General features: G+C 43.0%; 1 protein-coding gene across 14 annotated transcripts in view; it reads left to right on the forward strand.

Annotated features, from left to right (window-relative positions):
- Positions 1-24,449, forward strand: part of UNC80 (unc-80 homolog, NALCN channel complex subunit) — a 128,936-nt gene that overhangs the window by 64,338 nt on the left and 40,149 nt on the right. For 12 of the 14 annotated variants that reach the window (XM_080598924.1, XM_080598935.1, XM_080598927.1 and 9 more), the window contains 16 exons: positions 905-1,005; positions 4,008-4,205; positions 6,259-6,366; positions 7,143-7,281; positions 12,114-12,295; positions 12,669-12,800; positions 13,832-14,018; positions 15,121-15,252; positions 15,780-15,923; positions 17,617-17,717; positions 18,590-18,676; positions 19,470-19,653; positions 20,333-20,427; positions 21,334-21,423; positions 21,801-21,902; positions 22,881-23,061. In XM_080598924.1, coding sequence (XP_080455050.1) covers positions 905-1,005; positions 4,008-4,205; positions 6,259-6,366; positions 7,143-7,281; positions 12,114-12,295; positions 12,669-12,800; positions 13,832-14,018; positions 15,121-15,252; positions 15,780-15,923; positions 17,617-17,717; positions 18,590-18,676; positions 19,470-19,653; positions 20,333-20,427; positions 21,334-21,423; positions 21,801-21,902; positions 22,881-23,061 — 2,163 coding nt within the window. The remainder of the gene's footprint in view (positions 1-904; positions 1,006-4,007; positions 4,206-6,258; positions 6,367-7,142; positions 7,282-12,113; positions 12,296-12,668; positions 12,801-13,831; positions 14,019-15,120; positions 15,253-15,779; positions 15,924-17,616; positions 17,718-18,589; positions 18,677-19,469; positions 19,654-20,332; positions 20,428-21,333; positions 21,424-21,800; positions 21,903-22,880; positions 23,062-24,449) is intronic. The other 2 variants (XM_080598930.1, XM_080598925.1) reach the window with 2 other exon arrangements.

Here is a 24,449-nt window from a genome sequence, read left to right on the forward strand (position 1 = left end):
AAAGATGGATCCCAATATATTTATGTTATGGAAACCAAATGTGCATCCTATCAGAAGAAATCTCTGTCCCAGCTGAACTAAGGGGGCTCCCTCTGCTAGGGATGTTAATCAGAAACTAAGGTTTGGGTACTTTTGGAGGAGAAGTAACTTCCCAAGCTTTATAGTCATTTTTATGTTGACCAAAAGATGTTTGTTAGGTAAACGTGGAGAATGGGATTGCCTGTTCTGTAGTCATGGGCAAGTGAAAGTTCACTTAACAAGAAGATAGAAAGGATTAACCAGAGTTCATCCCCAGTATTGTTAGTATTATAGGAGGTCCATAGGTAATGAAATAACTGCAGGAAACAGAGGGATTGGTGCAGTTCCCACAAGAATCTCTCCCTTGCCTGAGTTCTTTAGAACTAGTGTGCTAGAATCAGGATTTTTTTCCCCTTTCATCCCCGTAACGTTAGCAGTTTCCATGGGCACTTAGCAGTTATGTGGCCCACCGGCACTTCCAGTTGGATGCCACTTCTGGTTGGATTTTTGTTGGTATTTTTAAACACAGAGCCCAGTCAATGCAGATCACTACACCAACCATTTGCAGCATCTGAATGGTGCAAAGAATTTCTTTCTGATATTTATTTGTTTGCCTTCTCCCCTTCCATTAAAGAAAAAAGTGGGGAGGTAGCAGTGTTTGCTGCTGACAAGTTGGCCTGTCAGTCTGAATGGTTCTTGTAATTGTCAAGCCAGCATGATACCAGGACTGGGGAGGGGTGTCCAAACACAGTTTTTCCAGTGTGGCATATTCTGTGTACTGTGGTCTGTTTCCACAAGGCTGGCCTGGCTTACAAGTGCTGTCCCTAGGCTTTAAGCACACAGGGAGCAATAAAAACAACCACCTTTGGGTATTTTTCTTTTGAAGAAGGGAGCCCCTGGAGCGCAAGCGAACCTAGCATTGAGCCAGAGGTGCTGAGCAGCACAGGCACGGAGGAGAACTATCATCGGAACATGTCGTGGCTGCATGTAAGTATGTGTTGCTGGCTGTGCTCTCAAGGCTGGCGTTTTTGGTAGGAAACCTTTGTGCTGGCAATAACCAGCAACCAAACAACAAATCACAATCTATGTAGCATCTCTCTATGTAGCATCAAGGATCTCAAGTGTAAGTAAGCTGTGACCTTTGCAGAATTGGCTGTTTGCCATTTCTAAAAGATTAAAAGCAATAAGTTTCTTTCTTGCTACCTCTGTCCATTTCATATATTTAGTTTGTAATGGAAAAGGGGCTATTTCTCACTAGGTGAGGTACTAACAGGCCAACTCGTGTTCTTACCTTGCCATCAGAGTGGTTCCAAAGAGAGCTTATCAATATGGTGATAGGTGCTTTATGTATGTAAGTATATGGTGTGGCAAGTGAGAAATAGCCATGTCACTTCAGCTGAAAAATCCATCAGCTCAGTATCTTATCTCCATCCTGGCTGGGACTGGGCAGTAACAGAAAGGTCTATAGCATGACCTGGGCTCCCAGCTTCTGGAAAGAAGGTATTTTAGAAGCTACTTGAGCTGGAGATTCTGTTGTGACCACTGTGTTTACTAGCTACAGAAGACTTTTCATTGGGGAGCTTGTCTCACCCCTTTTTCGAATCAGTTTACATATTTTTGTGTCCATTAAATCTAATGGCAATGATTTTAGTTATACGTCTTATGGGGAAAAATGCCTACTTTAGGAATTTTTTATTTGATTCCATTGATGCCTTCTATCGCCACATCTAACCCAGCAGGGCCTTGAGTAATTTTGACTATCTGTCATGCAGGTAGCATGGGCAAATCTAACAGTTCAGTCCACAGCCAAGCCAACTATACAAATCTGTTGCCTCACAACGGACCCACTGTGATGGTGCAGTACAGTCTTCACAGAGAAGCTGGATTGACTCCCCGTGCACACGCTAATTGTGTCTTGCATGTGTGTGCGAGGACTGATTCCTCCCAGAATTTCCTTTTGACTTCTGAGTTGCCTTTCCTGAGGGAAAGACAGCTGCCAAGAATGAGTCAATATCCTCCTCTTTCCCCCAGGTGTTTCACACAGCCTGCTCTCAGCTGCCCTATTACTCCAGGATGTGGACAAGAACAGGCTTAATCCAGCACTGTGTTGTCAGAAGCAGTTCTTGATAGCTGTAATTTTTAGAAGAGGGTGGCAGGGGAGGAAACTTGAATGTCCTGTTTTCCAAGCCAGTACTTGAATCCCTGGACTGTCTCCCTGCTTCTGTCACTACGCTAATGCTATTGGTAATGATTACATTTCAATTGGGAATTCCAGTGAACTAATCTGAGTATGTAGACATGAACGTGTACACTCCAAGATGAATTACTAGAGGATAAAGTCATCTCCCTACCTAGCAGCTTAGGATAAGGCATGGTGCCTCTCAAAGTGGGGGGATGTATGGACTCAGAAATATGAGGCATAAACTGAATGGAACTTGAGCTGTTTTTCTCACTTTGTGTGGTTAGCCTGCATATGAGAAAGGAAGATTTGAAAAATCACCTCTTCAAGTTAATGCCACGCAAGTACCAATATTGCATGAGAACTTTATTTTTTTGTTTTTATTGGAAAGGTGTGGGTAGATGGTAACTAAAACTGCAGCAAAACAAAAAGCTTTACTTTACAATCATGAGCAAACCACTCAAAAGCATCACTGGATCTTGTTGCTTCTGTGCATGCACCAGTATTTCTTCTATGGCAGCACCAAGTATGAAGTCCTCGCGCTGTGCCAGTGTGCTGAAAATACAAGTTATAGCAGCGTACCGGAGGCTAGATAGAAGGCTGATCAGATTTACCGTTCACAGGTTGATACAACACTAGTGGCTTGAGTTATTCCTGATTGACCCCAAAATAATGTGATGCCAGAACAGGCTGGCAAAGACAAGAATCATACATATGCCACTCAGATTTATCCTAAATTAAGCTCCTGACTTTCCAAAAGCCTAAATATTTGAGAGTGGAGAGTGATGTGGCTGTCTTACTTGAGAGAGCAGGGAGACCGCAGTGGCACGGACAATAAATGCATGGAAAATGTGGGGTAGCCTCTTTCTGTTAGTTCTGGGTATTTCCACACTAGATTGTGGGATGAAGAGGAAGGTTCATAAAGGCCAGTTATGACCTACAATACCTACAATGTGAACAGCTTACAGATGCCAGGGGGGAAAAAAAAAAGAAAACCCAGGGGGTTTTCCTCAGAGTGCTTCAAAGTGGCTGGTTTTGTGTGTGACATGAAGACCTGTGTACAGGTCTTTAACACCTGAGTGCGCTCACTGAAGTGTAGACTTACCCAAGGTTGCTTTTAATTAAGTAGTTTAGGGACTAATAGTTGTGTTGCTGCAGCAAAGCAGGGTTCAGTATAGCTAAATGCCCAAATATTTACTCTTAGATGGGTTTTGCAGCTCCGTCCTGCCATATGGCACCACCACAAGAAATAATAAGTGAGGCAGCTAACATAAAGCTAGGCTGGATGGGCCTACCTGAGCACAGCAAGGGAAGCATACAGTAACCACTGGTGCAACTTATTCCTGATTGAGAGCATACTGAGACATTTCATTTCCTTTTCATTGAAGGAAACTAACCGGTGAACTTGCTGGGTTTGCAGATTTGACGATGATTGAGTAGTTGACAATTTCTAGTCTAAGCCCTCATCTTAGAGTGGTGATACAACAGCTTTTCTGAAGAGAATTGAAGAGAACGTTGTTTTCCTCAACCTTAATCTTGCTACTAGCCAAATATACATATCTACACGAGCTCTGTCTCTTTGTCTGCTTTGTTAACGCTGATATTTTGTTAGCTGTGCCCAGTCAGTTTGTGAACTACTTCCAAGTATGGAGCTCAGCATAGACAGGCTTAACTTTTCAAAAGGCTTTGTTGAGCTTTTTGCCTCCCTGACTAGGTTGTGGAAGTCAGCTTGACTATCCCCATCACTAGCTGTGCAGTTCTCTGTGCAACTCTCCTTTCTATAGGTAACTGTCCTCTTATTCCTTTCAAGGTTATGATCCTATTATGCAATCAGCAAAGTTTCATATGTACCCACATTGACTACTGTCACCCACACTGCTACCTCCATCACAGCCGGTCCTGTGCTCGCCTTGTCCGCGCCATCAAACTCCTGTATGGAGACACTGTGGACTCTCTCCGAGAAAACAGCACGTTGAACAGTGCTGCAAGAGGCAAAAAGCAAAAGGAAGTGAGTAGTTGGAAAAAGCAGACTGTTTTTGTGGTTTTATTTATTTATTTATTATTTTTTCTGGACAGGGCATAATTACCTTCAAGGACTGCATAATGCATTCAGACAGAGTACTTTCATGACAAAATGAACACAGCACTTTCCTAAACCCAGTCCTGCTTAAAAAGCTGTTGAGTCATTTAGCACTACGGAAAGAATGTAATCTGTGTTGTTTAGGAAGAATGTTGGTTGCTGATCACCCCCTGGAGTCTAGTCCCTTTTTTTCTTGTTCCTTCTTGTCTGTTAATAAGAATCATTCTTGAAATTCTTGTAAAATCTTGCATAAATTTTCTTTTAGGTCTGAACTCTCAGATCGGTTCCAAGAGTTACATTCATTAGTCTTTAATGTTATGTTGTTGTTAGTGACACACTTTTAATGATCAGTTCTGCAAGATAAACAAGATTGTGCCCTTTTTGCCATAGGAGTGGCGCCTGTATCTTCAGTGGAAATAGATTTGTGCTTGCAGTAAAATGCCCACAGAGGTACCAAATGAATAATGTCAATGTCTGGTAAATACTTTCATAGTCTTGACTGCAGAAGACAGATGACAATTATTCTGAGTACCTGTAATGGTGGAGTCATCCAACTGCTTAGCAGTAACATTGAAAGCAAAAGTGTTCAGGAAACTCTCATCGAGATTTCAGTTGGGTAAAGAGGTTATCATCCATATAAGTGGATGTAGGAGTTATGAGACAAGTTTAAAATGTTTCTTTATCAACCAGCAGATTGTTTGTTTCCTGCCAAGTTAGATTTTGAAGGGTACCTTTATGGAGCAAAGCACAGAGCAGATGAAACAAGAGATAATGGTTCTGCTTTTCTGGAAGGAGTTACCCCCATATATTCCCTCTGGCACAGAAAAAGCAGTGTATCAATTAGATATTAAGGAAGAGAGACAGTTGCTTTCTCCAAAGAAAGCAGGCTTGAGATGAGCAGCTGGCAGCATTCATGAAAGGTAGCAAAAGAACACTGTGTTACTGTGTATTGTTTCATCTCCAGCTTTGAACTGCAAAGCAGTGTTGTATATGTTTCATCATCCTTCAAACGGTCATGGCCATTAATCAACAGCAAGGAAAAAAGAGTTTGAGAGGCAATAAGGTTTCCTCCAAATACATGTCCTGTGTTTGTACAGACCTCGCTGCAGAAGAGCGATCTATCACATTAGTATCTTACATAACTGTAGGCCTCCTCTGTTCCTCATGCTCTGGTATACCTGACGTGCTGTCATTTTCTGACTGCCTAGGTACCGTTTCCAGTTGTCTGGGTTCCAGAGGAACCTCTCCTTTACTCTCTCAGTTTGCAGTATGAAAGGTTGGAGGTAGCTGCACCATGCAGATCTGGCTGTGTGTTCCATGGGGCTTGTGAGCCCCTTGATAAATGAGAGACCCTGTTTTAATCAACAAACCACCGGCTTGAGGAGAAAAGTCTATGGAAACCTGTCATTCTGGGAAAGGTTCCTGGTATTGTGAATCATGAACACTAACAGGATCTGTCCTTGTCACTGTCATTGGCAATCTGCTAGGGACGTCTCTCAGGCTGGCATGAGCTCAAGTCTTGAAGCGAGTTGTCACATGCTTTCTGAGGAGCAGGAAAAGATAAGCGTAGCTAAGAGGAATTTTGAAGTTGTATACAGCAAACGGCTGAGTTGGATTTTTTGGGGGAAGCTGTGGACTTTGTACCTCTTAGCGCTAAAAGTGCTGTTCACCTAAAATACTTGGTTGTACCACCTGTGAAGATTACGCAAAGCATATTCACATTCATGATTTGGTTCACAGGTTACTGCTTTAAGCTTTTATTGGGAAAAGTACTGTTAAAAAGAGAAGAAAATGGAACGAGATATACCATCTCATTCACTGATACCAGGCATGTTGCTAGCACTAGAGAAGGCTTTGTACTGTACCTCTGGTACTGGGCAGCTTCTAGCGTGTGGAAATTTCTTTTATCTATGATTTCCCTTTCTAAATTTTGGGAAATCAAAACGTGAACTCGCCTTTCTTTTTTGTTTTTTCCTTTCAGTGCTCAGACAAGTCATGCCTCAGAACTCCCTCTCTAAAAAAGAGAGTGATCGATATCAACTTGGAAGGGAAGAAGGACTCTGGAATGTTAAAATATATCAGGCACCAGGTACTGGCTGGGCCATATGCTGGTTGGGGAGATTGCTACATAAATGTCAGGTCTAACTGCAACAGGAAGGAAAATATGTATGGATCTTTAAGCCTGTGTGAAGGAAAGAACTGTCGTTGCTGAATATTGATTAATTCAGCCCTGCATGTTTTCCCCAGCTGAGTAATGCTAAATTTAAGCCTCTTGAGGTAACTCCTGTCAAAAAAAAAGTCCTTTAAACTTGCAGCTCCATTAAATGGTAATCAGCATCTCTGGCTTCCCATGGAGATAAGTGCATCAAGATTGGCGATACAAAAAATAAAAATGAATCCACAAATATGTTTAGAAACAACCTGCCAGTGTATAGCAGTAGTTTGCTATGTCCTTTCTTGTTCCATGTTTCTGAAGAAGCAACAGGCTGTTCACAGGCCTTTTCTTGGTTGTCTGTGGGATTTTCATGGGTGTATATCACTGTTTGTGCATCACCTTGGAAGAGTTTTGCTTTCTTTTTGTCCTCTTTATCCATGCTTTGGTGACACACGTGACTAGCAACAGACATGAAACTAGCTTGCAAACACTGCTGTTTTAGTGTAGGCTAAAAGCAACATTTTTCTGTGGAACATTATCTGAAATGGCTGAAACTAGAAGCGATCAATGAGTAATGTGCAGTCCAAAACTAGGGTGTTTTTTTTTTTTTTTTTAAATTTTACTGTGTGTATTGTTCACTGGGGATAGATTATACAGCTCAGCTGTAAGGCACAGCTTTTTTTTTTTTTTTTTTTTTTTTCCCACCCCAGGTAATGAGCCTCTCCCCTGCACCTTTGTCACTGCTAATCAAAGCAGCTCCTATCCTCACAGAAGAGATGTATGGGGACATCCAGCCTGCAGCATGGGAGCTCCTTCTCAGTGTGGATGAGCACATGGCTGGAGCAGCAGGTAAGGGAACCAAATCATTGTGGCTAGCCAGACAGATCAACTCACAGCAGGTCACAGGGCCTTGCAAGACAGCTTTCTAGTGGAGGAGGTCTTAATGACACCAAGGGTTTCCTGATGGCTGTTTGGTTTTCATAGACCATGTGCTTTTGTGCTCTGTATAAAAGAGGTGGTCAGAAGGAAGACAATCTGCACAGCCCTGGTTGTGGTGGATGATAAGAGGAATAAAATTGGTGATTTGTGTTTCTAGGGTTTCTAGGCAGAGGAAATACAGTGATATAATCTGACCAGAGTTTACTGAAGTATTTGGTATGTTGCCTCGTGGAAATTGTTAGTACCATTTGAGAGCTGATGCAAAAACCGGGAAATGGAATGGAAGTGGAACTGTCATAGCTACTTCTGTTGTGCTGAAAGAAAAATTCTCCTGTTGCATGGAAACAGCAGTGTTTCTTAATGGGTAGTAGTATGGTGTGGTATTTAAATTTTACATTCCCACTTGGTATTAGATTGTGCAGATATTTGCTGATGGCACATAATTGAGAGGCATCTTTAAGACTGAAGAATATCAGAATACCACATACCTGGGAGTGTGTTACCTTGGAAAAGGAACTCCGAAAAGGGGATGAAATCTCTTACTACAAAATGTAAGACTGTCCTTACAAACTAGCAGTGAATTTTCTGTTATGAGTTTGGATCTTTTCCCATGGAACTGATAGACATGCAGAGGAGTTCAGAGTGTGTATCAGTTGGCCACAGGATGACTGTGAGTTACCAAGCAGGATTCAGATGTGGAAGCAATAAATGCAGTCAGGATGTGTTAGAAGAGGTATTGTGTTGGAGATAAAAAGTATTGATGCTGTTGTAAAGCACATCCTACAATTACCTAGAGCACAGCACATTTGGGCACAATTCCAGTCACTGAAGAAGAGACATTTGCATGGACAGGTACAATGAAAGACTGTGAGGACAGGAGGAGGAACGAAGAATCTGTATGGTAAGGATATTTATTTAATTGATTGAGGTGAAGACTGAGAGGCAATACTCTTGCTTTCCATTAATACAGTAGACCTGGCAAGGAGGAAGAAATGTTTAAGCCATGGTAGCATAAAGATGAGTATGACTTCTTCCAGCTGGAAAACAAGATTTCTAACCACCAGGAAAGAGAGCAAATGCACTCAGGTTTAATAATTTGTGAAAGAAAGTAGATGATGTGACTCAGGAGGTCCTTTCTAGTTTTATTGTCCTGTCCAAATACTCTTAGCCAATGTATGCTTATGTCAGATGTTCAGAGATCATGGGCCACAACACTAGAAACAGTGAACGTGGCTCAGATGCAAGAAACAGATTTTTTAAACAAACCACAAATTAAAGCAATCAAATTCATATCTAAGCCAATCTCCCACAAATTTCAAATTTTACCTTTCTCTTCCCCCAGCACCCACCCAAGCGAATAGCTTAAATACTGCCATCTTCCCCACATTTGTACACCTAAGGGAGCCATCACAGATGTTTTTACAGTGGAGATTAAATTATGGGTATTTTTATCAAAAGCTGCTGGCCATGAAAGACCTTTGAAGTGTTCTCAGACTTCTCTGCTTTCTCCCTCACACTTCCATCTAGCTTACCAGTCCTTCATTTTCCACAGGCAGCAATAAATTCTGCCCTGAAGTCCATTGTTTGAATCTGCATTCAATGCTCTTCATCAGTTCTGGTTTCTTCACTTTTTATCTGCTCCTCCAGTACACAGTGCACTTCTTCAGCCCATGGGCCTTCTCTGTGCTCTTCCCTTTCCTTTTGTGTTTTCCAGGTGTATTGGTTCCGGCTGGGATGGAGTTAGCTTTCCTCATTACAGCCCGTATAGTGCTGTGCCTTGCATTTGTGGCTAGAACAGTGCTGATGGCACACAAATTTTGCCTACTGTTGAGCAGTGCTCTCACAGTACCAAGGCTGTCTCTCCAACCCTCTGCCTCCAACAAAGTCACCAACCAAGCTGGGGGTGGTCAAAAGGCTGGGAGGGGACATACCCGGGACAGCTGACATAAACTGACCAAAAGGTCTGTTATTCCGTACCATTCGATGCTGTGCTCAGCAGTAAAAGCTAAAAGAAGGGAGTAGGAGGCAGGGGACATTCATTATGAAGGCATTTGTTTTCTGAAGCAACAGCTATGCATACTGAGGCCCTGCTTCCCAGAAAGTGGCTGGACATCACCTGCTTACGGGGAGTAGAGAATAAATCTTTTTTTTCTTTTTGCTACCACATGCAGCCTTTATTTTTCTCTCATTAAAGGGCTTTTATCTCAGCGAGAGACCAGACAAAGCTAACCCACTACAGTCCTCTTTAGTGCCTCAGATGCCCACCAAGCTATGCTCTCACTCCCCTTCTTCAGCAAGGCAAGGGGAGAAAATAACAGTGAAAAAAAAATGAGGGTCAAGATAAGGATGGAGTTTGCTTAGCAGTTACTGTCACAGGCAAAACAGGCTTGCATTGCGGAATATTAATTTATTTTACTGCCATTTAGTAACAGATTAGGATACCGAGAACTGAAAACACCTTCTCCCCATGTCCCCCTTCTTTCCAGGCTCATCTTCACTCCTGATTCTTCTACATCCTCCTCCTCCCTGAACAGTGCAGGGGGATGGGGAATTGGGTTGATGTCAGTTCATAACTTTGCCGCTCCTTCCTCCTCACGCTCTTCCCCTGCTCCAGCATGGGGACCCTCCCATGGGCTACAGTCCTTCATGAGCTGCCCCAGCATGGGTCCTTCCCACGGGCTGCAGTTCTTCAAGAACTGCCCCAGGACGGGTGTGTACCACAAGGTGCGGTCCTTCAGGAACGGACTGCTCCAGCACGGGCTCCTCTCCGCAGGCTGCAGGGGGGCAGCCTGCATCACTATGGCTTTCTCCTTGGGTTGCAGGGGGAACTTTTGCTCTGATGCCTGGAGCAGTCCTTCACTTGATCTTGGGGTCTGTGGGGTTGTTTTTCTCCTGTTTTTTTTTTTCTCAATCCTCTCTTTTGCAGCTGCTGCACAGCGTTTTTTGCCCTCTTAAATACATTTTCACAGGGGCTCTACCAGCTCATGAGCTCAGCTTTGGCCAGCAGCAGCTCCATCTGGGAGCCAGCTGGAACTGTCTCTGTCCAACACAGGAGCAGCCCCTGGTCTCTTCTCACAGAGACCACTCTGCAGCCGCCCCGCTACCAACGCCTCACCATGTAAACCCAATACACGGGGCCAAATGTGCAAACAGGAATAGAGAGGAGCAAAATAAAGAGAAACAAGCTGCCTGAGGCTGCACTCCTTTCCCCCCCCTTCGGCCCCTTTCTGGAGGAATAATTTTGACTGTTCTTTTTCCTGTATCAAAACCTTACTCGGGCTCACAGAGAAGGTAAGAAAGCTTTGCTGCTCTTTCTGAGGAGTGCTAGCTGGTTGCTCCTCCAGTACAGCCTGTTAGATACATCTTGCTCCTTTTCCCCTTCCTGAAGGGAGGATTAAAATCCATTTGAGAGTCTGTAGGTAGCTATGCTATTAGCAAGAGTGATTTCAGCCCCAGCATAAATCAGTCATCAAGGGCGGACCTGAACACTCACAACATTGGTATCTCCAAGCTGGGTAAAAGAAACTCCCGTGTTACTGGACAACAGCACCATCTACTGACCCCATTCCAGGATGTATTTCTTTTCTGGGGGTATGGAAAGCTTTCAGCATGAGCTCACACTTTCACATCAGCCCTACTAAGACCCGACATAGATGCAGTTAAAACAATGAAGAGCGGAACGTTCTCTGAGATGGTGAAACAGGAGGGGCCCTGCAGATTTGGAGAATGATGCTGGAGCAGAACCGGGAGCTTCTGCAGTGCAAGGCAGGACCTAAGCAGTCAAAGAGCAGCTGTGTTCTTCTGCACGTGTTCTGACTGCCTCTCATTAGCACAACTCGTGCCTTGCACCTTCTGAATAAGTGGTGAGGCAAACAAGATATGCAAATGTCCTCTTTCTGCTATGGAGAGGAGCTGTCACCAAATCTAGACAAATTGCCTCCAGTCTTTCTGTGGTAAACTAGTGGTCAAAGAAGCCGTGGGCGCTGACACCCACAAAACTCCCACAGCAGCACTGTTCCTTTGGTTCCTGCTCAGTGCCCCTGAGGTACACATCTAAATCAATTGGCCTCCACAGGGCTGGAGTTGGACTATGTCTGTTTATATTCAAATATGCTCCAATGAAGCAACTATGGGCCAGTTCAACTTCTGTTGTGGTGTCTTCCATTGTGATCTTGTCCTTTGCTTCCCAATATATAGCAACTCAATTTTGTCTTTGAGCAGATTGCAGTCACTGCATGGTGCCTAGGTAGATAAGAACCGTTCTTTTTGTTTTTATCCCATGAAAATAGACAAGTGAGTCTTCTGTTGGGCCACTGCCTCCTGCACTGAGGGAAAGGCTGAACTGTTAAACCAGCATTTGCTAATCATCACAGAAGGCACTCGGAAATAAAATTTTAGACAGCCAAACTGAATTAGTCCTGCTATTCAAGAGATGCTTCTTACTTTAAACCACTCATGGCTGAGATGTTAGTGAGAAGAGCAAAGCTGTATTTTATTTTAAAAGCAGATTTGACAGAACCTTTTTAAAGCATTGCACATATAATGCTGCATGGCTCCAAAAGGTAGAATCACATATGCTTGGTTTCATGAAGCAGTACAATTTTTGCTAAGCCTGGTAGACTGCTGATTTTATTTTTGGAGCCAAAGTTTCTTTCTGTTGGGAGTTTATACAGCTGCAATTTTTCCTGCCAGATAAACACAGTAATAAGCAAAACAGATGATCAGATGTTCTCTCCCTGCAGCTGCCATGTTCCTGCTGTGTGCTGTGAAAGTGCCAGAGGCTGTTTCTGACATGCTGATGTCCGAATTTCATCACCCAGAGACAGTGCAAAGACTGAATGCCATTCTCAAATTTCACACACTCTGGAGGTTTAGATATCAAGTCTGGCCAAGGATGGAAGAAGGAGCACAACAGATCTTTAAGGTAGATAGGACACATGAAACACAACGTTGCCATGTGTGGCTTGTCTTCTGGGGTAGACGTGTTGTGACATGCTGCCATGAAATTGCCACAAAATCAGTTTAGAGAAAGAAATCATCATGTAAGTCACACCAGAGGGGGAGATGATGTGTAGAACTCCTGTTTAAAAATGGGAGAAGCAGAATGGGGTCAAGATAAACACCAGAGAAAGAAAGAAATCTGTCTGTCGTAGTCTTACGTTGTAGTGAAATGCAGAGTTGGGAATAATTTGCAGAGGTAATTAATGTCTTGGGTACTTGTGCTCGTATTTAATTAGCACTACAGACATTAATATTAGAATGCTGTCATACAAAATGTGTTTTATGGATTTGTTTAGATTCCTCCTCCGAGTATAAACTTCACTTTGCCTTCCCCTGTCCTGGGGATGCCATCTGTGCCAATGTTTGATCCCCCCTGGGTTCCTCAGTGCAGCGGGAGTGTGCAAGACCCTATAAACGAAGACCAGTCGGTAAGCAGAGATATCTGGGACCCCCAGACATAAGCAGATCTGCGTCCCGTAACATAACGACAGGAACTTACTGGAGCGGGTCCAGAGGAGGCCACGAGGATGCTCAGATGGCTGGAGCACCTCTCCTAGGAAGACAGGCTGGGAGAGTTGGGGTTGTTCAGCTTGGAGAAAAGAATGCTCCAGTGAGACCTTATAGCAGTCTTCCAGTATCTACAGGGGGCCTACAGGAAAGTAGGAGAGGGACTATATTTCAGGGAGTGTAGTGACAGGACAGGGAGTAATGGCTTCTAGTTAAAAGAGGGGAGATAAAGATTACACATTAAGAAATTCTTTGCTATGAAGGTGGTGAGGCACTGGCCCAGGTTGCCCAGAGAAGCTGTGGATGCCCCATCCCTGGCAGTGCTCAAGGCCAGGCTGGATGGGGCTTTGAGGAGCCTGTTCTAGTGGGAGGTGTCGCTGCCCCACGCAGCAGGCTGGAACTGGATGATCTTTAAGGTCCCTTCCAACCCAAACCCTTCTATGATTCTATATCATGAGGGTGAGTAGTGCTGTTTCTCAGTAAGGGCATGGAGGGAACTAAAACCAAAAGATGTGGCCTAAACTCTGAGTTTTCTTGTCATCCTCTGCTGGGGAAAATCTAGTCAGTACACTGTCCATGTAGGGCATGGGACATCCTGTATGAGCATAAGGCTTTTCTGTCTGTTTGTTCAATGGGGCACTCTACTGTATAACACATGCCTGTGAGAGACAGTAAGTCAGATCTTAGGAGCAGACAGCTGTTATGTCCCCAGAGAATTAGTTCACTTGAACTGTCTGACAATTTCCTATGTGCCAATTTTTGCAGTTCCTCGTGGGAGAAGTCAGCACCAAGGCTTGTTATAGACATAGCTCCTGGTGCAACTAGAACTATTGTGATTTGTATTTACAAACTGAGTTGCTGAATGTCACTGAGGACCCTAGTGAAAAACCTAGGATGTGTGCATCTTAACCAACAGCTTCAGGCTGTGCTTCTTCTCTTTTCTTCCTGACAGAAGTCCTTTTCAGCCAGAGCAGTGTCACGTTCCCATCAGCGAGCAGAGCACATCCTAAAAAACCTGCAGCAGGAGGAAGAGAAGAAACGTCTGGGTCGGGAAGCCAGTCTCATCACTGCCATCCCAATCACTCAGGAGGCCTGCTATGAGCCAACCTGCACACCGAGCTCAGAGCAGGAAGAAGAAGGTGTGCTCCAGGGCCAGGAAAAGCCTTCCAGGAACCAGGGAGCACCTGCCACCAACATACAGCACTGCTTAGGGATGTGACATCCAGGAAAAGCAGTCGATAGTGCTAGGAAAGTCCCTGCTTTGGTGTGCTCACCACCTCAGAGCATGAGCAAGTACTACCACAGTTTAATACCTCTGTAAAGGTGGTGAGCAGCCACACTCATTTGTTGAAGAGTCTAAGTGACTGAGAAAAAATCATAACTAAAAATAAGTGCAAAAAAACCCCACAAAACCTGAGATATATTTAACACTCACTGTGTCCCAAGCCCCACTTACCCCTTTTCCCCTCAGGCAGCATCAGTGTAACTTCAGAGCTCTTAATATATCAATGCTTCCAGCGTTTTGGGAGGTCTGATTTTAATGCAGTGAGAATATGGGACAAAAAGAATGAAATTTTCTTTCTTAACTTTAACCCTTTGATAATTAAAGGGTGGGAGTATTTGGCAGTGTTTGTCTTAAGACACATAGCTTAGGACAGACTGAATTGCCTCCAGAATTTTCTGTCTTTATGGTATCTAGCGGGGAGGGTCTAGATGACCAGCTCAAACTCATTACTAAAGTTTCAGATGGTTAAAGTTACATGGCATGAGTTGTGCCCTGAAAACTTGGTCTATGGGTAAGGATTTTCATTGGTTCAAGCTAACAGAGCACAAAGATTTTACTGAAGTCATTACAAGGCATATGCAATTAGATAATTACACTGGTGTCTGGATTTAAACATGCATTGGGAAGTATGTGAGCAGAATTCCCAATTCTTAGGAAAAACTAAGCACCACCAACCATGGTGGATAATAGGGTGTAGACGAAGAGAAGCATAGAGCCACCTCAGTTAAAATGTGACTCACCAAAGCACTGAACACTCCTATGGAGCAATATTCAGCTGTTTCTCAAAGCATGAGCAAATTGCCTACCCGCTCTTTATAGATCTGAAATTGTTCCTTCTGAGTGTTACCTGAGTTCAATTGTCAATGTTCCAGTTTGGTTGCAAGTGCTCTCCTTCAGAAAGCTCCCTAAAGTCTGTCAGTTAGATCTGGATTGACATTTCCCATTCTCTTTGTCAGTAGAAGAAGTTGCCAACCTGGCCTCCCGCCGTCTCTCTGTGAGTCCTTCCTGCACCTCCAGTACATCTCATAGGAACTATTCCTTCCGCCGTGGCTCTGTCTGGTCAGTGCGCTCAGCAGTCAGTGCAGAAGGTGGGTTGACTTCACTTTGGAGTATACTTTCCTAGGATTTCACTTATTGGAAGCCTTTCCTGCTAACCTTTAAAGCTGATGGCATTTTCTTTTGCTGAATGTATTCTCAGGCTTGAACTCTTTATAATAAATTACTGCCATGCATTATTTTATTCATTCTTCCTGTCACAATGTCCTCCCTTACCTTTCGTGTTTCGTTTACACTGAGTCATGCCTTGGAGACCACTGTGGCCAAAAAATGGTAATGAAATGAGATTTCATAAAAAAGAAAAGGTAATGTCTAGAAGAAAAGGAATATAAATTAGAAAAGATAATATTGACAATGAAAATTCTTGATCAAGAAGTTGACTGGAGACGCTGTTTCTTCTTGGAGATAACAGTAAAGCTGCAGTGCTTGCACAGTGACCAGGCAGCCTATCATTTTGTTCTGTTTGTTCACCAGCTAACATAGATTTTTATCTGACCTGCCTGTGCAGTGTCACAGCTTATTCATGGACGCTTACCTTCTACTCTTCTTACTACTCCAGATGAAGAACACACTACAGAGCATACTCCGAACCATCACGTGCCACAACCACCTCAGGCTGTGTTTCCAGCATGCATCTGTGCAGCAGTGCTCCCCATTGTCCATCTGATGGAAGACGGAGAAGTCCGGGAGGATGGAGTAGCTGGTACTGACCTAGTTTACACTTCAAGTGATCCTTGCTTAGGAGTGGCAGAATCTGCCAGCGCTTAAAATATTTTCATTTGTTAGGTGCCATAACTAAAGTGGGAACAGGTATAATACAACCTTGTATTTGCTCATAGTTCATGTTTCCTAGTAGTAGTATGTTATGAGTATATATATTTGTTACAAAGCTTATGAATAACCTTTTCAATCCTCACAAACTAGTTGCAAATGGGTGGACAACAGAAATGTGATCTTGTAGGCTCTTTTTCTTCTTTGCTCTGGGTTTCAAATGATATTTGCTATCTTTTGGGACCCTGAAAAGGCTCCCAGTTCAAGAAGGATGTTGGGAAGCTGGAAAGGATCTAGCAAGGGGATACCAGGACAGTAAGAGGCCTAAAACAGGTGTTCTGTGAGGAGTGATTGTGGAAGCTGGGCTTGTTTTGTGTAATAAAAAGGAAACAAACAGAGGAACTCTACCACACAGGTTGCAGCCTGGGAGGTTCAGGATGCAAATTAGGAAAGAACTTGTCTACCAGGAGCATAGTGCAGTCTCCATGGAGTCTTCATCCCTCTCCTTCCACAGCAGCTATCAAGCCTTGGCTAGACAAAGCTGTGGTTGACATAATCTGGTGTCGGTGACAGTCTTGCTCCAAGCAGGGCTTGGACTAGAGACGTCCCGAAGCCTATTCCCACCAATATTTCTTTGATCCTATGACAAGTGGAAATCCAGCTATAAACAGTTCTAACATTTTGTTTATGCTCTGTGATGTATTTGTAAAGTAATAAGAGGTTCTTCTGTATTTGTTTCTCTTAGATGGTTATAGATGGTGGACTGTTGCTCTTCCTTTCTCATCACTCATCATGATGGCTGATTGCACACTTAACTTTCTGTCACATTCTTTATTCAGTTTTGGGTGGGTGTAGCCAGTCACCTAAATAATATGTCATTTTGTGACAAAGAACTGAGCACTGAAAACAAAACAATGAATAATGCTCTGCTGTTGTTAATCTTCACAGGGCTACGATTAATTACACTTTGGGGAGTTGATCATCAACATAATCCCCTGCCGACTATCTAATACTGTCCATTAATACCAGATAAAGTCACTCAGTGAATCACCATGAGGTGGTGTTTCCATGAATGAAGAAAAGTATGTGATCTTTTTTTTTTTAATTGACATATTTGCCCGTATGGAATTGTGAATCCAAGCAGTTATTTCTTTATTATTTTTCTGACTACAGTGCTGAAGTGATTCCTATCCTATCACCAGAATTTAGGGAAGGCAGCGATAGGACAAGAGGCAATGGCCAGAAACTGGAACGCAGGAAGTTCCACACAAACATGCATAAGAACTTCTTTACGGTGTAAAAGAATTTCTCCTTCTCTGGAGAAATTCAGGACCTGCCTGGATGCTTTCCTGCTCAACCTACTCTAGGGAACCTGCTTCTAGCAGGGGGTTGGACTAGATGATCTCCAGAGGTCCCTTCCAACCCCTACGATTCTGTTATTAGACTTTTGCTTCAAATGACTGCAGTGGTGAACAGGAATCCTAGTGCCTCAAAGTAGCTTCTGTGTGTTTCAGTACAAAAATGCTAATTGTAGTAGAAGGTTAGGAACATTTGCATCTAAGTGCACAATTTCAAGGCTTTTCTAAGGGAGAGAGTTCTGACCATGTTTTCTTTCTGTTTTACAGTAAGTGCTGTTGCTCAGCAGGTCCTGTGGAACTGCTTAATTGAAGACCCCTCTACAGTCCTGCGCCATTTCCTTGAGAAGCTCACAATAAGCAACCGACAGGTAAACTCCTCTTCTCCCCATTGGGCTTGTATATTGCTTAGAGCAGGGGAGAACAGCTGCAAGCAAAGTCCCTCTGTGGGTAGTGTCTGGAGAAGAACATCTGCAATTATAATGTGCCTCAAAGTCTTTTAGGCCATATCATCAGTTGGCTTCAGGCACTGTCCACTGATGTAAATGGGACACACAGCTCATTTACCCCTGCTAAGGATGTGACTTGCTCTAAGCCTAGTCTTGAACAGATGCTTAGTGAAGCACAGCCCTTTCTATCAAAAACAGGCCATATTACCTCCACCCATGCCATCCTGTTCAGTTTTATCTCAAAGGTCTCGTGGCCTTGTCTTTCAGTCTGTCTGTCCTTGGCTGACAGTGAAACTCTTCTCCTTCTACCTGCCTTCCTCTCCACCTTAAGAAATTAATTAGTCTGCATTACAGAAAGCAGCTTCTAGAAGAAGGAATGTTAGATTCTGCCCCAATTTCCTACCCAGCAACCACAGTTACTGAGTTGAGCTGTGCTAGATTTCACAGTGTCTCAGCAAGATTATCTAGGCAGCCATTTCTTGTGGTAAGCAAGGATTAGCATTATTACAGGGATGGAAGTGCAGAATCAGGATGCTACAGTCAGGACAAACGGCAGTAGGAGGTATTGGCCTCTCTCCAATGAAAAATAAGGACGTTGACCTGAGTGCTGTGCCCTGGGTCTTGTTTTGGGAAATGTAGGAACAGTCACAAGCATAGAGTACCACTTCAAGCACCAACAGACAGAGCTGAACAAAGGGATGCAGAAAAATGGGAGGTAACAAAGCTGGGGAAGACAAGTGGAGAAATCTGTTTTCCATTTTGTGATGGAAAGAAAACATTTGCTCTTCTTTTAGGATGAGCTGATGTATATGTTAAGGAAGCTTTTGTTGAACATTGGGGACTTTCCTGCGCAGACATCTCATATCCTCTTTAACTATTTGGTGAGTAGCTTGTGAGTCAACTGTGCAGCTCATAATCTCACCACTATCTGCATGTGTCGTAAGAAGTTAATGTCACAATCTGCAAAGAAATAAATACTCTGTGTCTTTTCATTTATGGTTCATATCTGCTTCTGGCTGTAGTTGCAAAATACCAGGCTTACATCAGCTTTTTATTCCTTATAGGAAAAGGAAGAGGAACCTTTTACTTTTTATTAAACCGCTAGACTTCCTGTCGTGAATTTCTGAGTTGAATCGTAGATGATGAGTTGTAAACCAATAGGAGGGTCACAATGCCAGAAACCTTTAATTATTTTACTTAATTTTCATTCAGAAAGTGCTTTACTTTTGGACAGTCCCACTGAAATAAAACTAGGAGCTTCTTTTATGATTGTGGAAAATGTATTTGCTGCAGTTCTTTCAGTTAAGAGATGAAAAACCAGACAAGATGTATGCTACTCCAGGAACCTTCCAGTGTTTGTCAGGTGGCAGCACATCAGAGCATAAGGCAAAGAAGTCTCTTACTGCAGATGGTTTCCCTTTTCCTCATCTACAATGTCTTTTAAGGCTGGGCTGTAATTGCCCTTTTTGCCCCCACTCCTCATCTTCTATAAAAAAAAAGGAAGAATAGTAGAGGCAGATTGTTCTGCAGTATGTGTAAACTTTCAGGATGTTAAGTTTAATGAATTTATCCTGAGTGAAGAAAGACAGAAGAATCATGTTCTTGTTCTGTGTTTATACAATGCCCTGCACAGCTAGAATGCCTATAACCTGGTATTCCTCTTATTAATTGCAGGTGGGACTGATCATGTATTTTGTACGCACTCCATGTGAATGGGGCATGGATGCCATTTCTGCAACACTGACTTTCCTTTGGGAAGTGGTGGGTTATGTTGAAGGCCTTTTTTTCAAGGATCTCAAACAGACTATGAAGAAGGAACAGTGTGAAGTGAAACTGCTGGTGACTGCCTCAATGCCAGGTATGAGAAAAGAGTCTTTACATCTACTACACTTCCAAGTTCACAACCGCCCTCTACCAAAAGGGAGATCTGTCAGAACTGGATCAGACCTGCTACAAATGGCTGCATTTTCTAAGTCAGTTTTCCTTGAGTTGAGGGTTCAGTCGGTAAATTCCACCTCTAATTCCTTGAGGTTCGGAAAACGGCTTTAAGAGCTCTGAAAGAAGCAAACAGAAGGTGAATGAGAACAGTTATTTCAACTCAGGGCTTTGTGCCAGTTGGGCTGTGAAAGACTGGCAGGATGATCCTTTTAGGACTGTACCATTCAGACTCGGTTTGATTTGATGCAACCTATCTTTTAAGTCTCAAGAAAGCCCAAGAAGGGTGTGCTGTGAGCCTAGGACTTCATGAGTAAGCAAGAGATTTCTTGCTGAAAAACAGATTTGACCTTTTATGCCTGTTCCTTCCCCAGAGTTGGCTTGCTGCTAAAGTCGCCAGCTCTGTGTTTTAGGAACAGATCAATGTCTCATTGACTGTAGAAGTATGAGACTGTGCTAACATTGCATAATGTATTCCAGGCAGGACTGACGTCTGTCTGCCCAGGAATTAATTTTAACTATCGCTTATCCTATATGGGCAGTCTTTTGAAATTGAAGTAAGTAAAAGCCCAGGAAGAGTACATCTGCTTTTCTTCTTTTAGGCACAAAGACCCTTGTTGTACATGGACAGAATGAGTGCGACATCCCAACTCAGTTACCAGTCCATGAGGACACACAGTTTGAGGCCCTTCTGAAGGTTGGATTGAGTTTTTGAACTGAACAAACTGCTCAGTAGTACGTTTACCTGACATACCTGTATGCCAGCAATACATTCTGCCTGATCTTCCTGGTTCAATGTCAGGGGAGACACCTTGTTGTGACAGGCAATTCTGTCTTCATATTAAGAGATCTTGGTTGCAAGAAAACAGAATCCCATATTAAAGGGTAATAGAAATGCCCTCACCTTATAGCCAGCCAAAGCCCCACAAATGCAAGTACATTTGAATACACTGCAGCTTGTTGGGCATTTGCTGTATATTATGCCTTGGATAAATACATAAATCACTGAAATGTTTGGTTTTATCAACACTAAACAGAATGATCAGGATTAGAAAGAGCAGAAATGATGACTCATTAGCCACGATGAATGATATGTTGGGATTCAGGAGTTGTGAGGTCATTTCCCTTTTGGTCAAACATTCCTGGATGACTTTATGTGAACTACATAAGAAACAGACTTATAAAAGACACAGGTTTGTCCAACATTGTTTTGATGGGAAACATGCACCTCAGTGCTTTGAAAGGTCTGAACTGTAATGTCTCTGTACATCCCCAACCTCTAAAACTTGATAAATATGTAGTATAGAAATGGAAGCTGCAATACCCATATGGGTCATATGGCCAGGCAAATACATGCAATATGAAGACATCAAAATAAGTAACATTGGTCTTCAGGACTGTGAAACCAGCATGCCTTGATTGTCACAAACATATTAATGTACTTCATGATTAAAAAGAAATTAAGAATTAATGCCAAAAGAGTGAGAGCCTAGCAGGTTTATGCCTTTATACATTATTAGCTGGATATTCATCTTTTGGATATTGAGGTCTTTCTACAAGATAACTAATAAGTAATAGGATGTTTCTCTTACTTCCCCTTCAGGAGTGTTTGGAGTTTTTTAACATACCTGAAACACAGTCTTCTCATTACTTTTTAATGGATAAGCGATGGAATCTTATTCATTACAACAAGGTAAGGCAAAGGTCAGGTACTGATTACTTTGTCCTTTCCATCTCATCCCTTTTTAAACATCAGGGTTATCTACAGGAGAACAGGCATCCCATAAGCAGAATTCAGTCCTGCGGGCACCACATGTCTGGTATTTAGTTGTGTGGTGAAAGATGGGAGTTTGTCAGAACAGGGGAGAGGCAGAAGTGGAGTCCCTTGGCTCTTAAATTATTAATGTCTAGCTTTCTCAGAAAAGCTTCACATAATGTTTCACAGTGTCTGGAAGGCCCTGCCCAAAAGTTTCTGAAAAGACTAAAGAGCCTCTTACTTAGTTCTAACTAGTGATGTTGTTACAATTTGCATTTGTTTAAAATTCACTTTATTGTTTCCTTTCCTGGCAGACCTACGTCCGTGACATTTATCCTTTCCGGAGGTCAGTTTCTCCCCAGCTCAACCTGGTACAGATGCATCCTGAAAAGGGTCAAGAGCTCATTCAGAAGCAGGTATCTTACTGTCACTGAACACCTCTGCCCAGAAACAAATCATGTAAATAAACCTTCCTTTCCCTTTAAAGACCTCCACTCACGCTGCATGCGGATAGAGAGCTCTACTGGAGAAGGAGCATTTGGCACAAAATCTGTCTCAGAAAGACACTGTCCTGCCCATCTTCCAGCCTCATGACCTGATAATCTGTCTGATCCTGCTAATGTTCTGCAGCTTCCGGGAGCGCTCTCATAGGAACTAAACCCTACCTAAAATGTCAGGGCAGTGCTTTTAATGTGCTTCAGACCCCTGAGGGTGTCATCTCCTTAGACAGTAAGACAACAATATTGAATTCACTCCATCTGTAGGAAGCTGCATACTTTGGTTTCCACAAAAGCAAAACTTGTCGCAGTAGCACAGGGAAAAGTAGGGAAGAAAGTTGCTCTAGCTATATCTGCAAAGGACGATACTAACCAGGAAATAAAAAGGAAGGGGAATGTGGTTAAACTTTTAACGTTTGGTATTAATAGTTTTATTATGCTAGCCAAAAACCAGACATGATGTTGACCATTGTCTAAGACTTTGCAGAGAGCAGGTGCAACTGTATGGCTTTCAGTTTGGAGTTGGTTTGCCTCTGATCACCTTGGGGTTTACACAGGCAGTTTCCACTGATCTACAAAAGACCACACAGCACAGTTGCAAAACATTTGACAGCCATTCAGGGTCCTCTACAAGGCTGAAATAGAAAGTGGTGTTAAAACTTCTTTATGAAAACAATCCATCTTTGCTGAGTGGGGCTAAAACCCACCAGTCATTGCAAATTCTAGAAGAAGGGCACAGCACTTGCTTTCTGAGTTTCAGCAGGTTCCTCTGGGGCTTGAGTGCAATCTCTTTACCATCAGAGAAAGCTGTGGAAGCTAACCTAGAAAAGAGTACATACTTTGTAAAGAGCTTTTTGACCAGACTGATACTGATCCTTGTCTCTTTTTCTCTTCCAGGTGTTCACCCGCAAACTAGAAGAGGTGGGGCGGGTGTTGTTCCTCATATCGCTGACCCAGAAAATCCCCACTGCCCACAAGCAGTCACACGTATCAATGCTTCAGGAGGACCTGCTCCGTTTGCCTTCATTTCCCCGAAGTGCCATTGATGCTGAGTTCTCACTCTTCAGTGATCCCCAAGGTACGGCCTTTTAATGACTTTCTCTGGTGGTTGTATAGGGCCCAGAAGGTTTATGTGAGGAACTTCATTTGCCTTAGAAACACACAGGCCTGTGGCATCACTGGAGGCTGATAAATCTCTTCCTAGGGAAAATGATACATAGCTGATGGTTTGTAAGCATAACAGCAGAAAAAGTTTTGCTATGTTAGGCATCTCTAGACAAAGTTACTTTCTTTGGACCCAGATGAGAATATAATTATGTATTAAAATTATGCATGAGGCTACAGCTGGAATACTGTGTCCAGTTCTGGACTCACCAGAACACAGGAGCACAGTAGTTTTTGACAAACCAGAGTAGGTTTAGGGAAGGGCTGCTGTGGTGGTTAGTGAGCCAGGGCACTTGTCATATGAGGAGAGGTCATACGAGGACCTGGACTTCTTCAGTTTGAAGAAGAGAAGGCTTGGACATGAGGCAGGGCACCTCATGGCAGACTTCCAGTAAAGCAGCATTGTGGTGAGAACAGCCAGGCTCTTCTCAGAAATGCGCAGCAAAAGGACAAGAGGCAGCAAACACAAATTGCATCCAAGGAAATCACAGTTGGACAAAAAAAAAAATCTTTACATTACAGTCAGAAACAGAGAGGCAGTGCAGTCTTCATCCACAGAGATTTGTAAAAGTCGGTCAATCAAGGGCTCGAGCCACCTAATTAGCTTTAAAGTTCACCTTGCCTGAGTCAGGGACCTATGGTTGTCTCATCTAGCTTGAATTTTTCTGTAACTGTCATGGGAGTATTTGCACTGATTTCTCTGAACTCAAGAACTCCAGTTGCCAGCTTGTTCCACACGAGCATCCTGCCATCGGGTCAGTGTTTTCAAATCTGGACATATGAAACAGTTCAGAGAAAGTTCGTAAGACCCCACTATGCATAACCGTACATTAAAAGAGGAGCACAAAATGTACTTTGTGGAAGCATCAGCCTCTAAACGAAGATTGGGCATACTCTGTAGCAGGAATATAGAAACAGCTCTCTTTTTAGGAACTTTGCTCTGAAATTCAAGTAGAGTTTCCAGGCTGACTTGAGAATTAAACAGGCCACTGCTGCAGAGTGGTAAACATTGGCCAGTTCTGTAACAGACCCTAAAGACACTTGCTTTCAGAAGCGTTATTGGAGCTATGCATCAATGTCCTGTAATGTGTGGGACACCTGAAGGATAAAAATTCAGCATAAATCCATGCATCCATCCAGGTTGTGTGAGACAGATGATGAATGCCTGCTTATATGTACAAGCTCAGATTTGCTTTCACTTTTTAAGAAGAGAATTTCCAACTAGGGGAGCAGATTTGCTGTGTGATATTCATCAGTCTTAGTCTTCATGTGTTTTGTTTTTAATCATGGTTGGCTCAAGCC

This window comes from Anser brachyrhynchus (assembly GCF_964034855.1).
Source record: "Anser brachyrhynchus genome assembly, chromosome: 7".
Lineage (NCBI taxonomy): Eukaryota > Metazoa > Chordata > Aves > Anseriformes > Anatidae > Anser > Anser brachyrhynchus.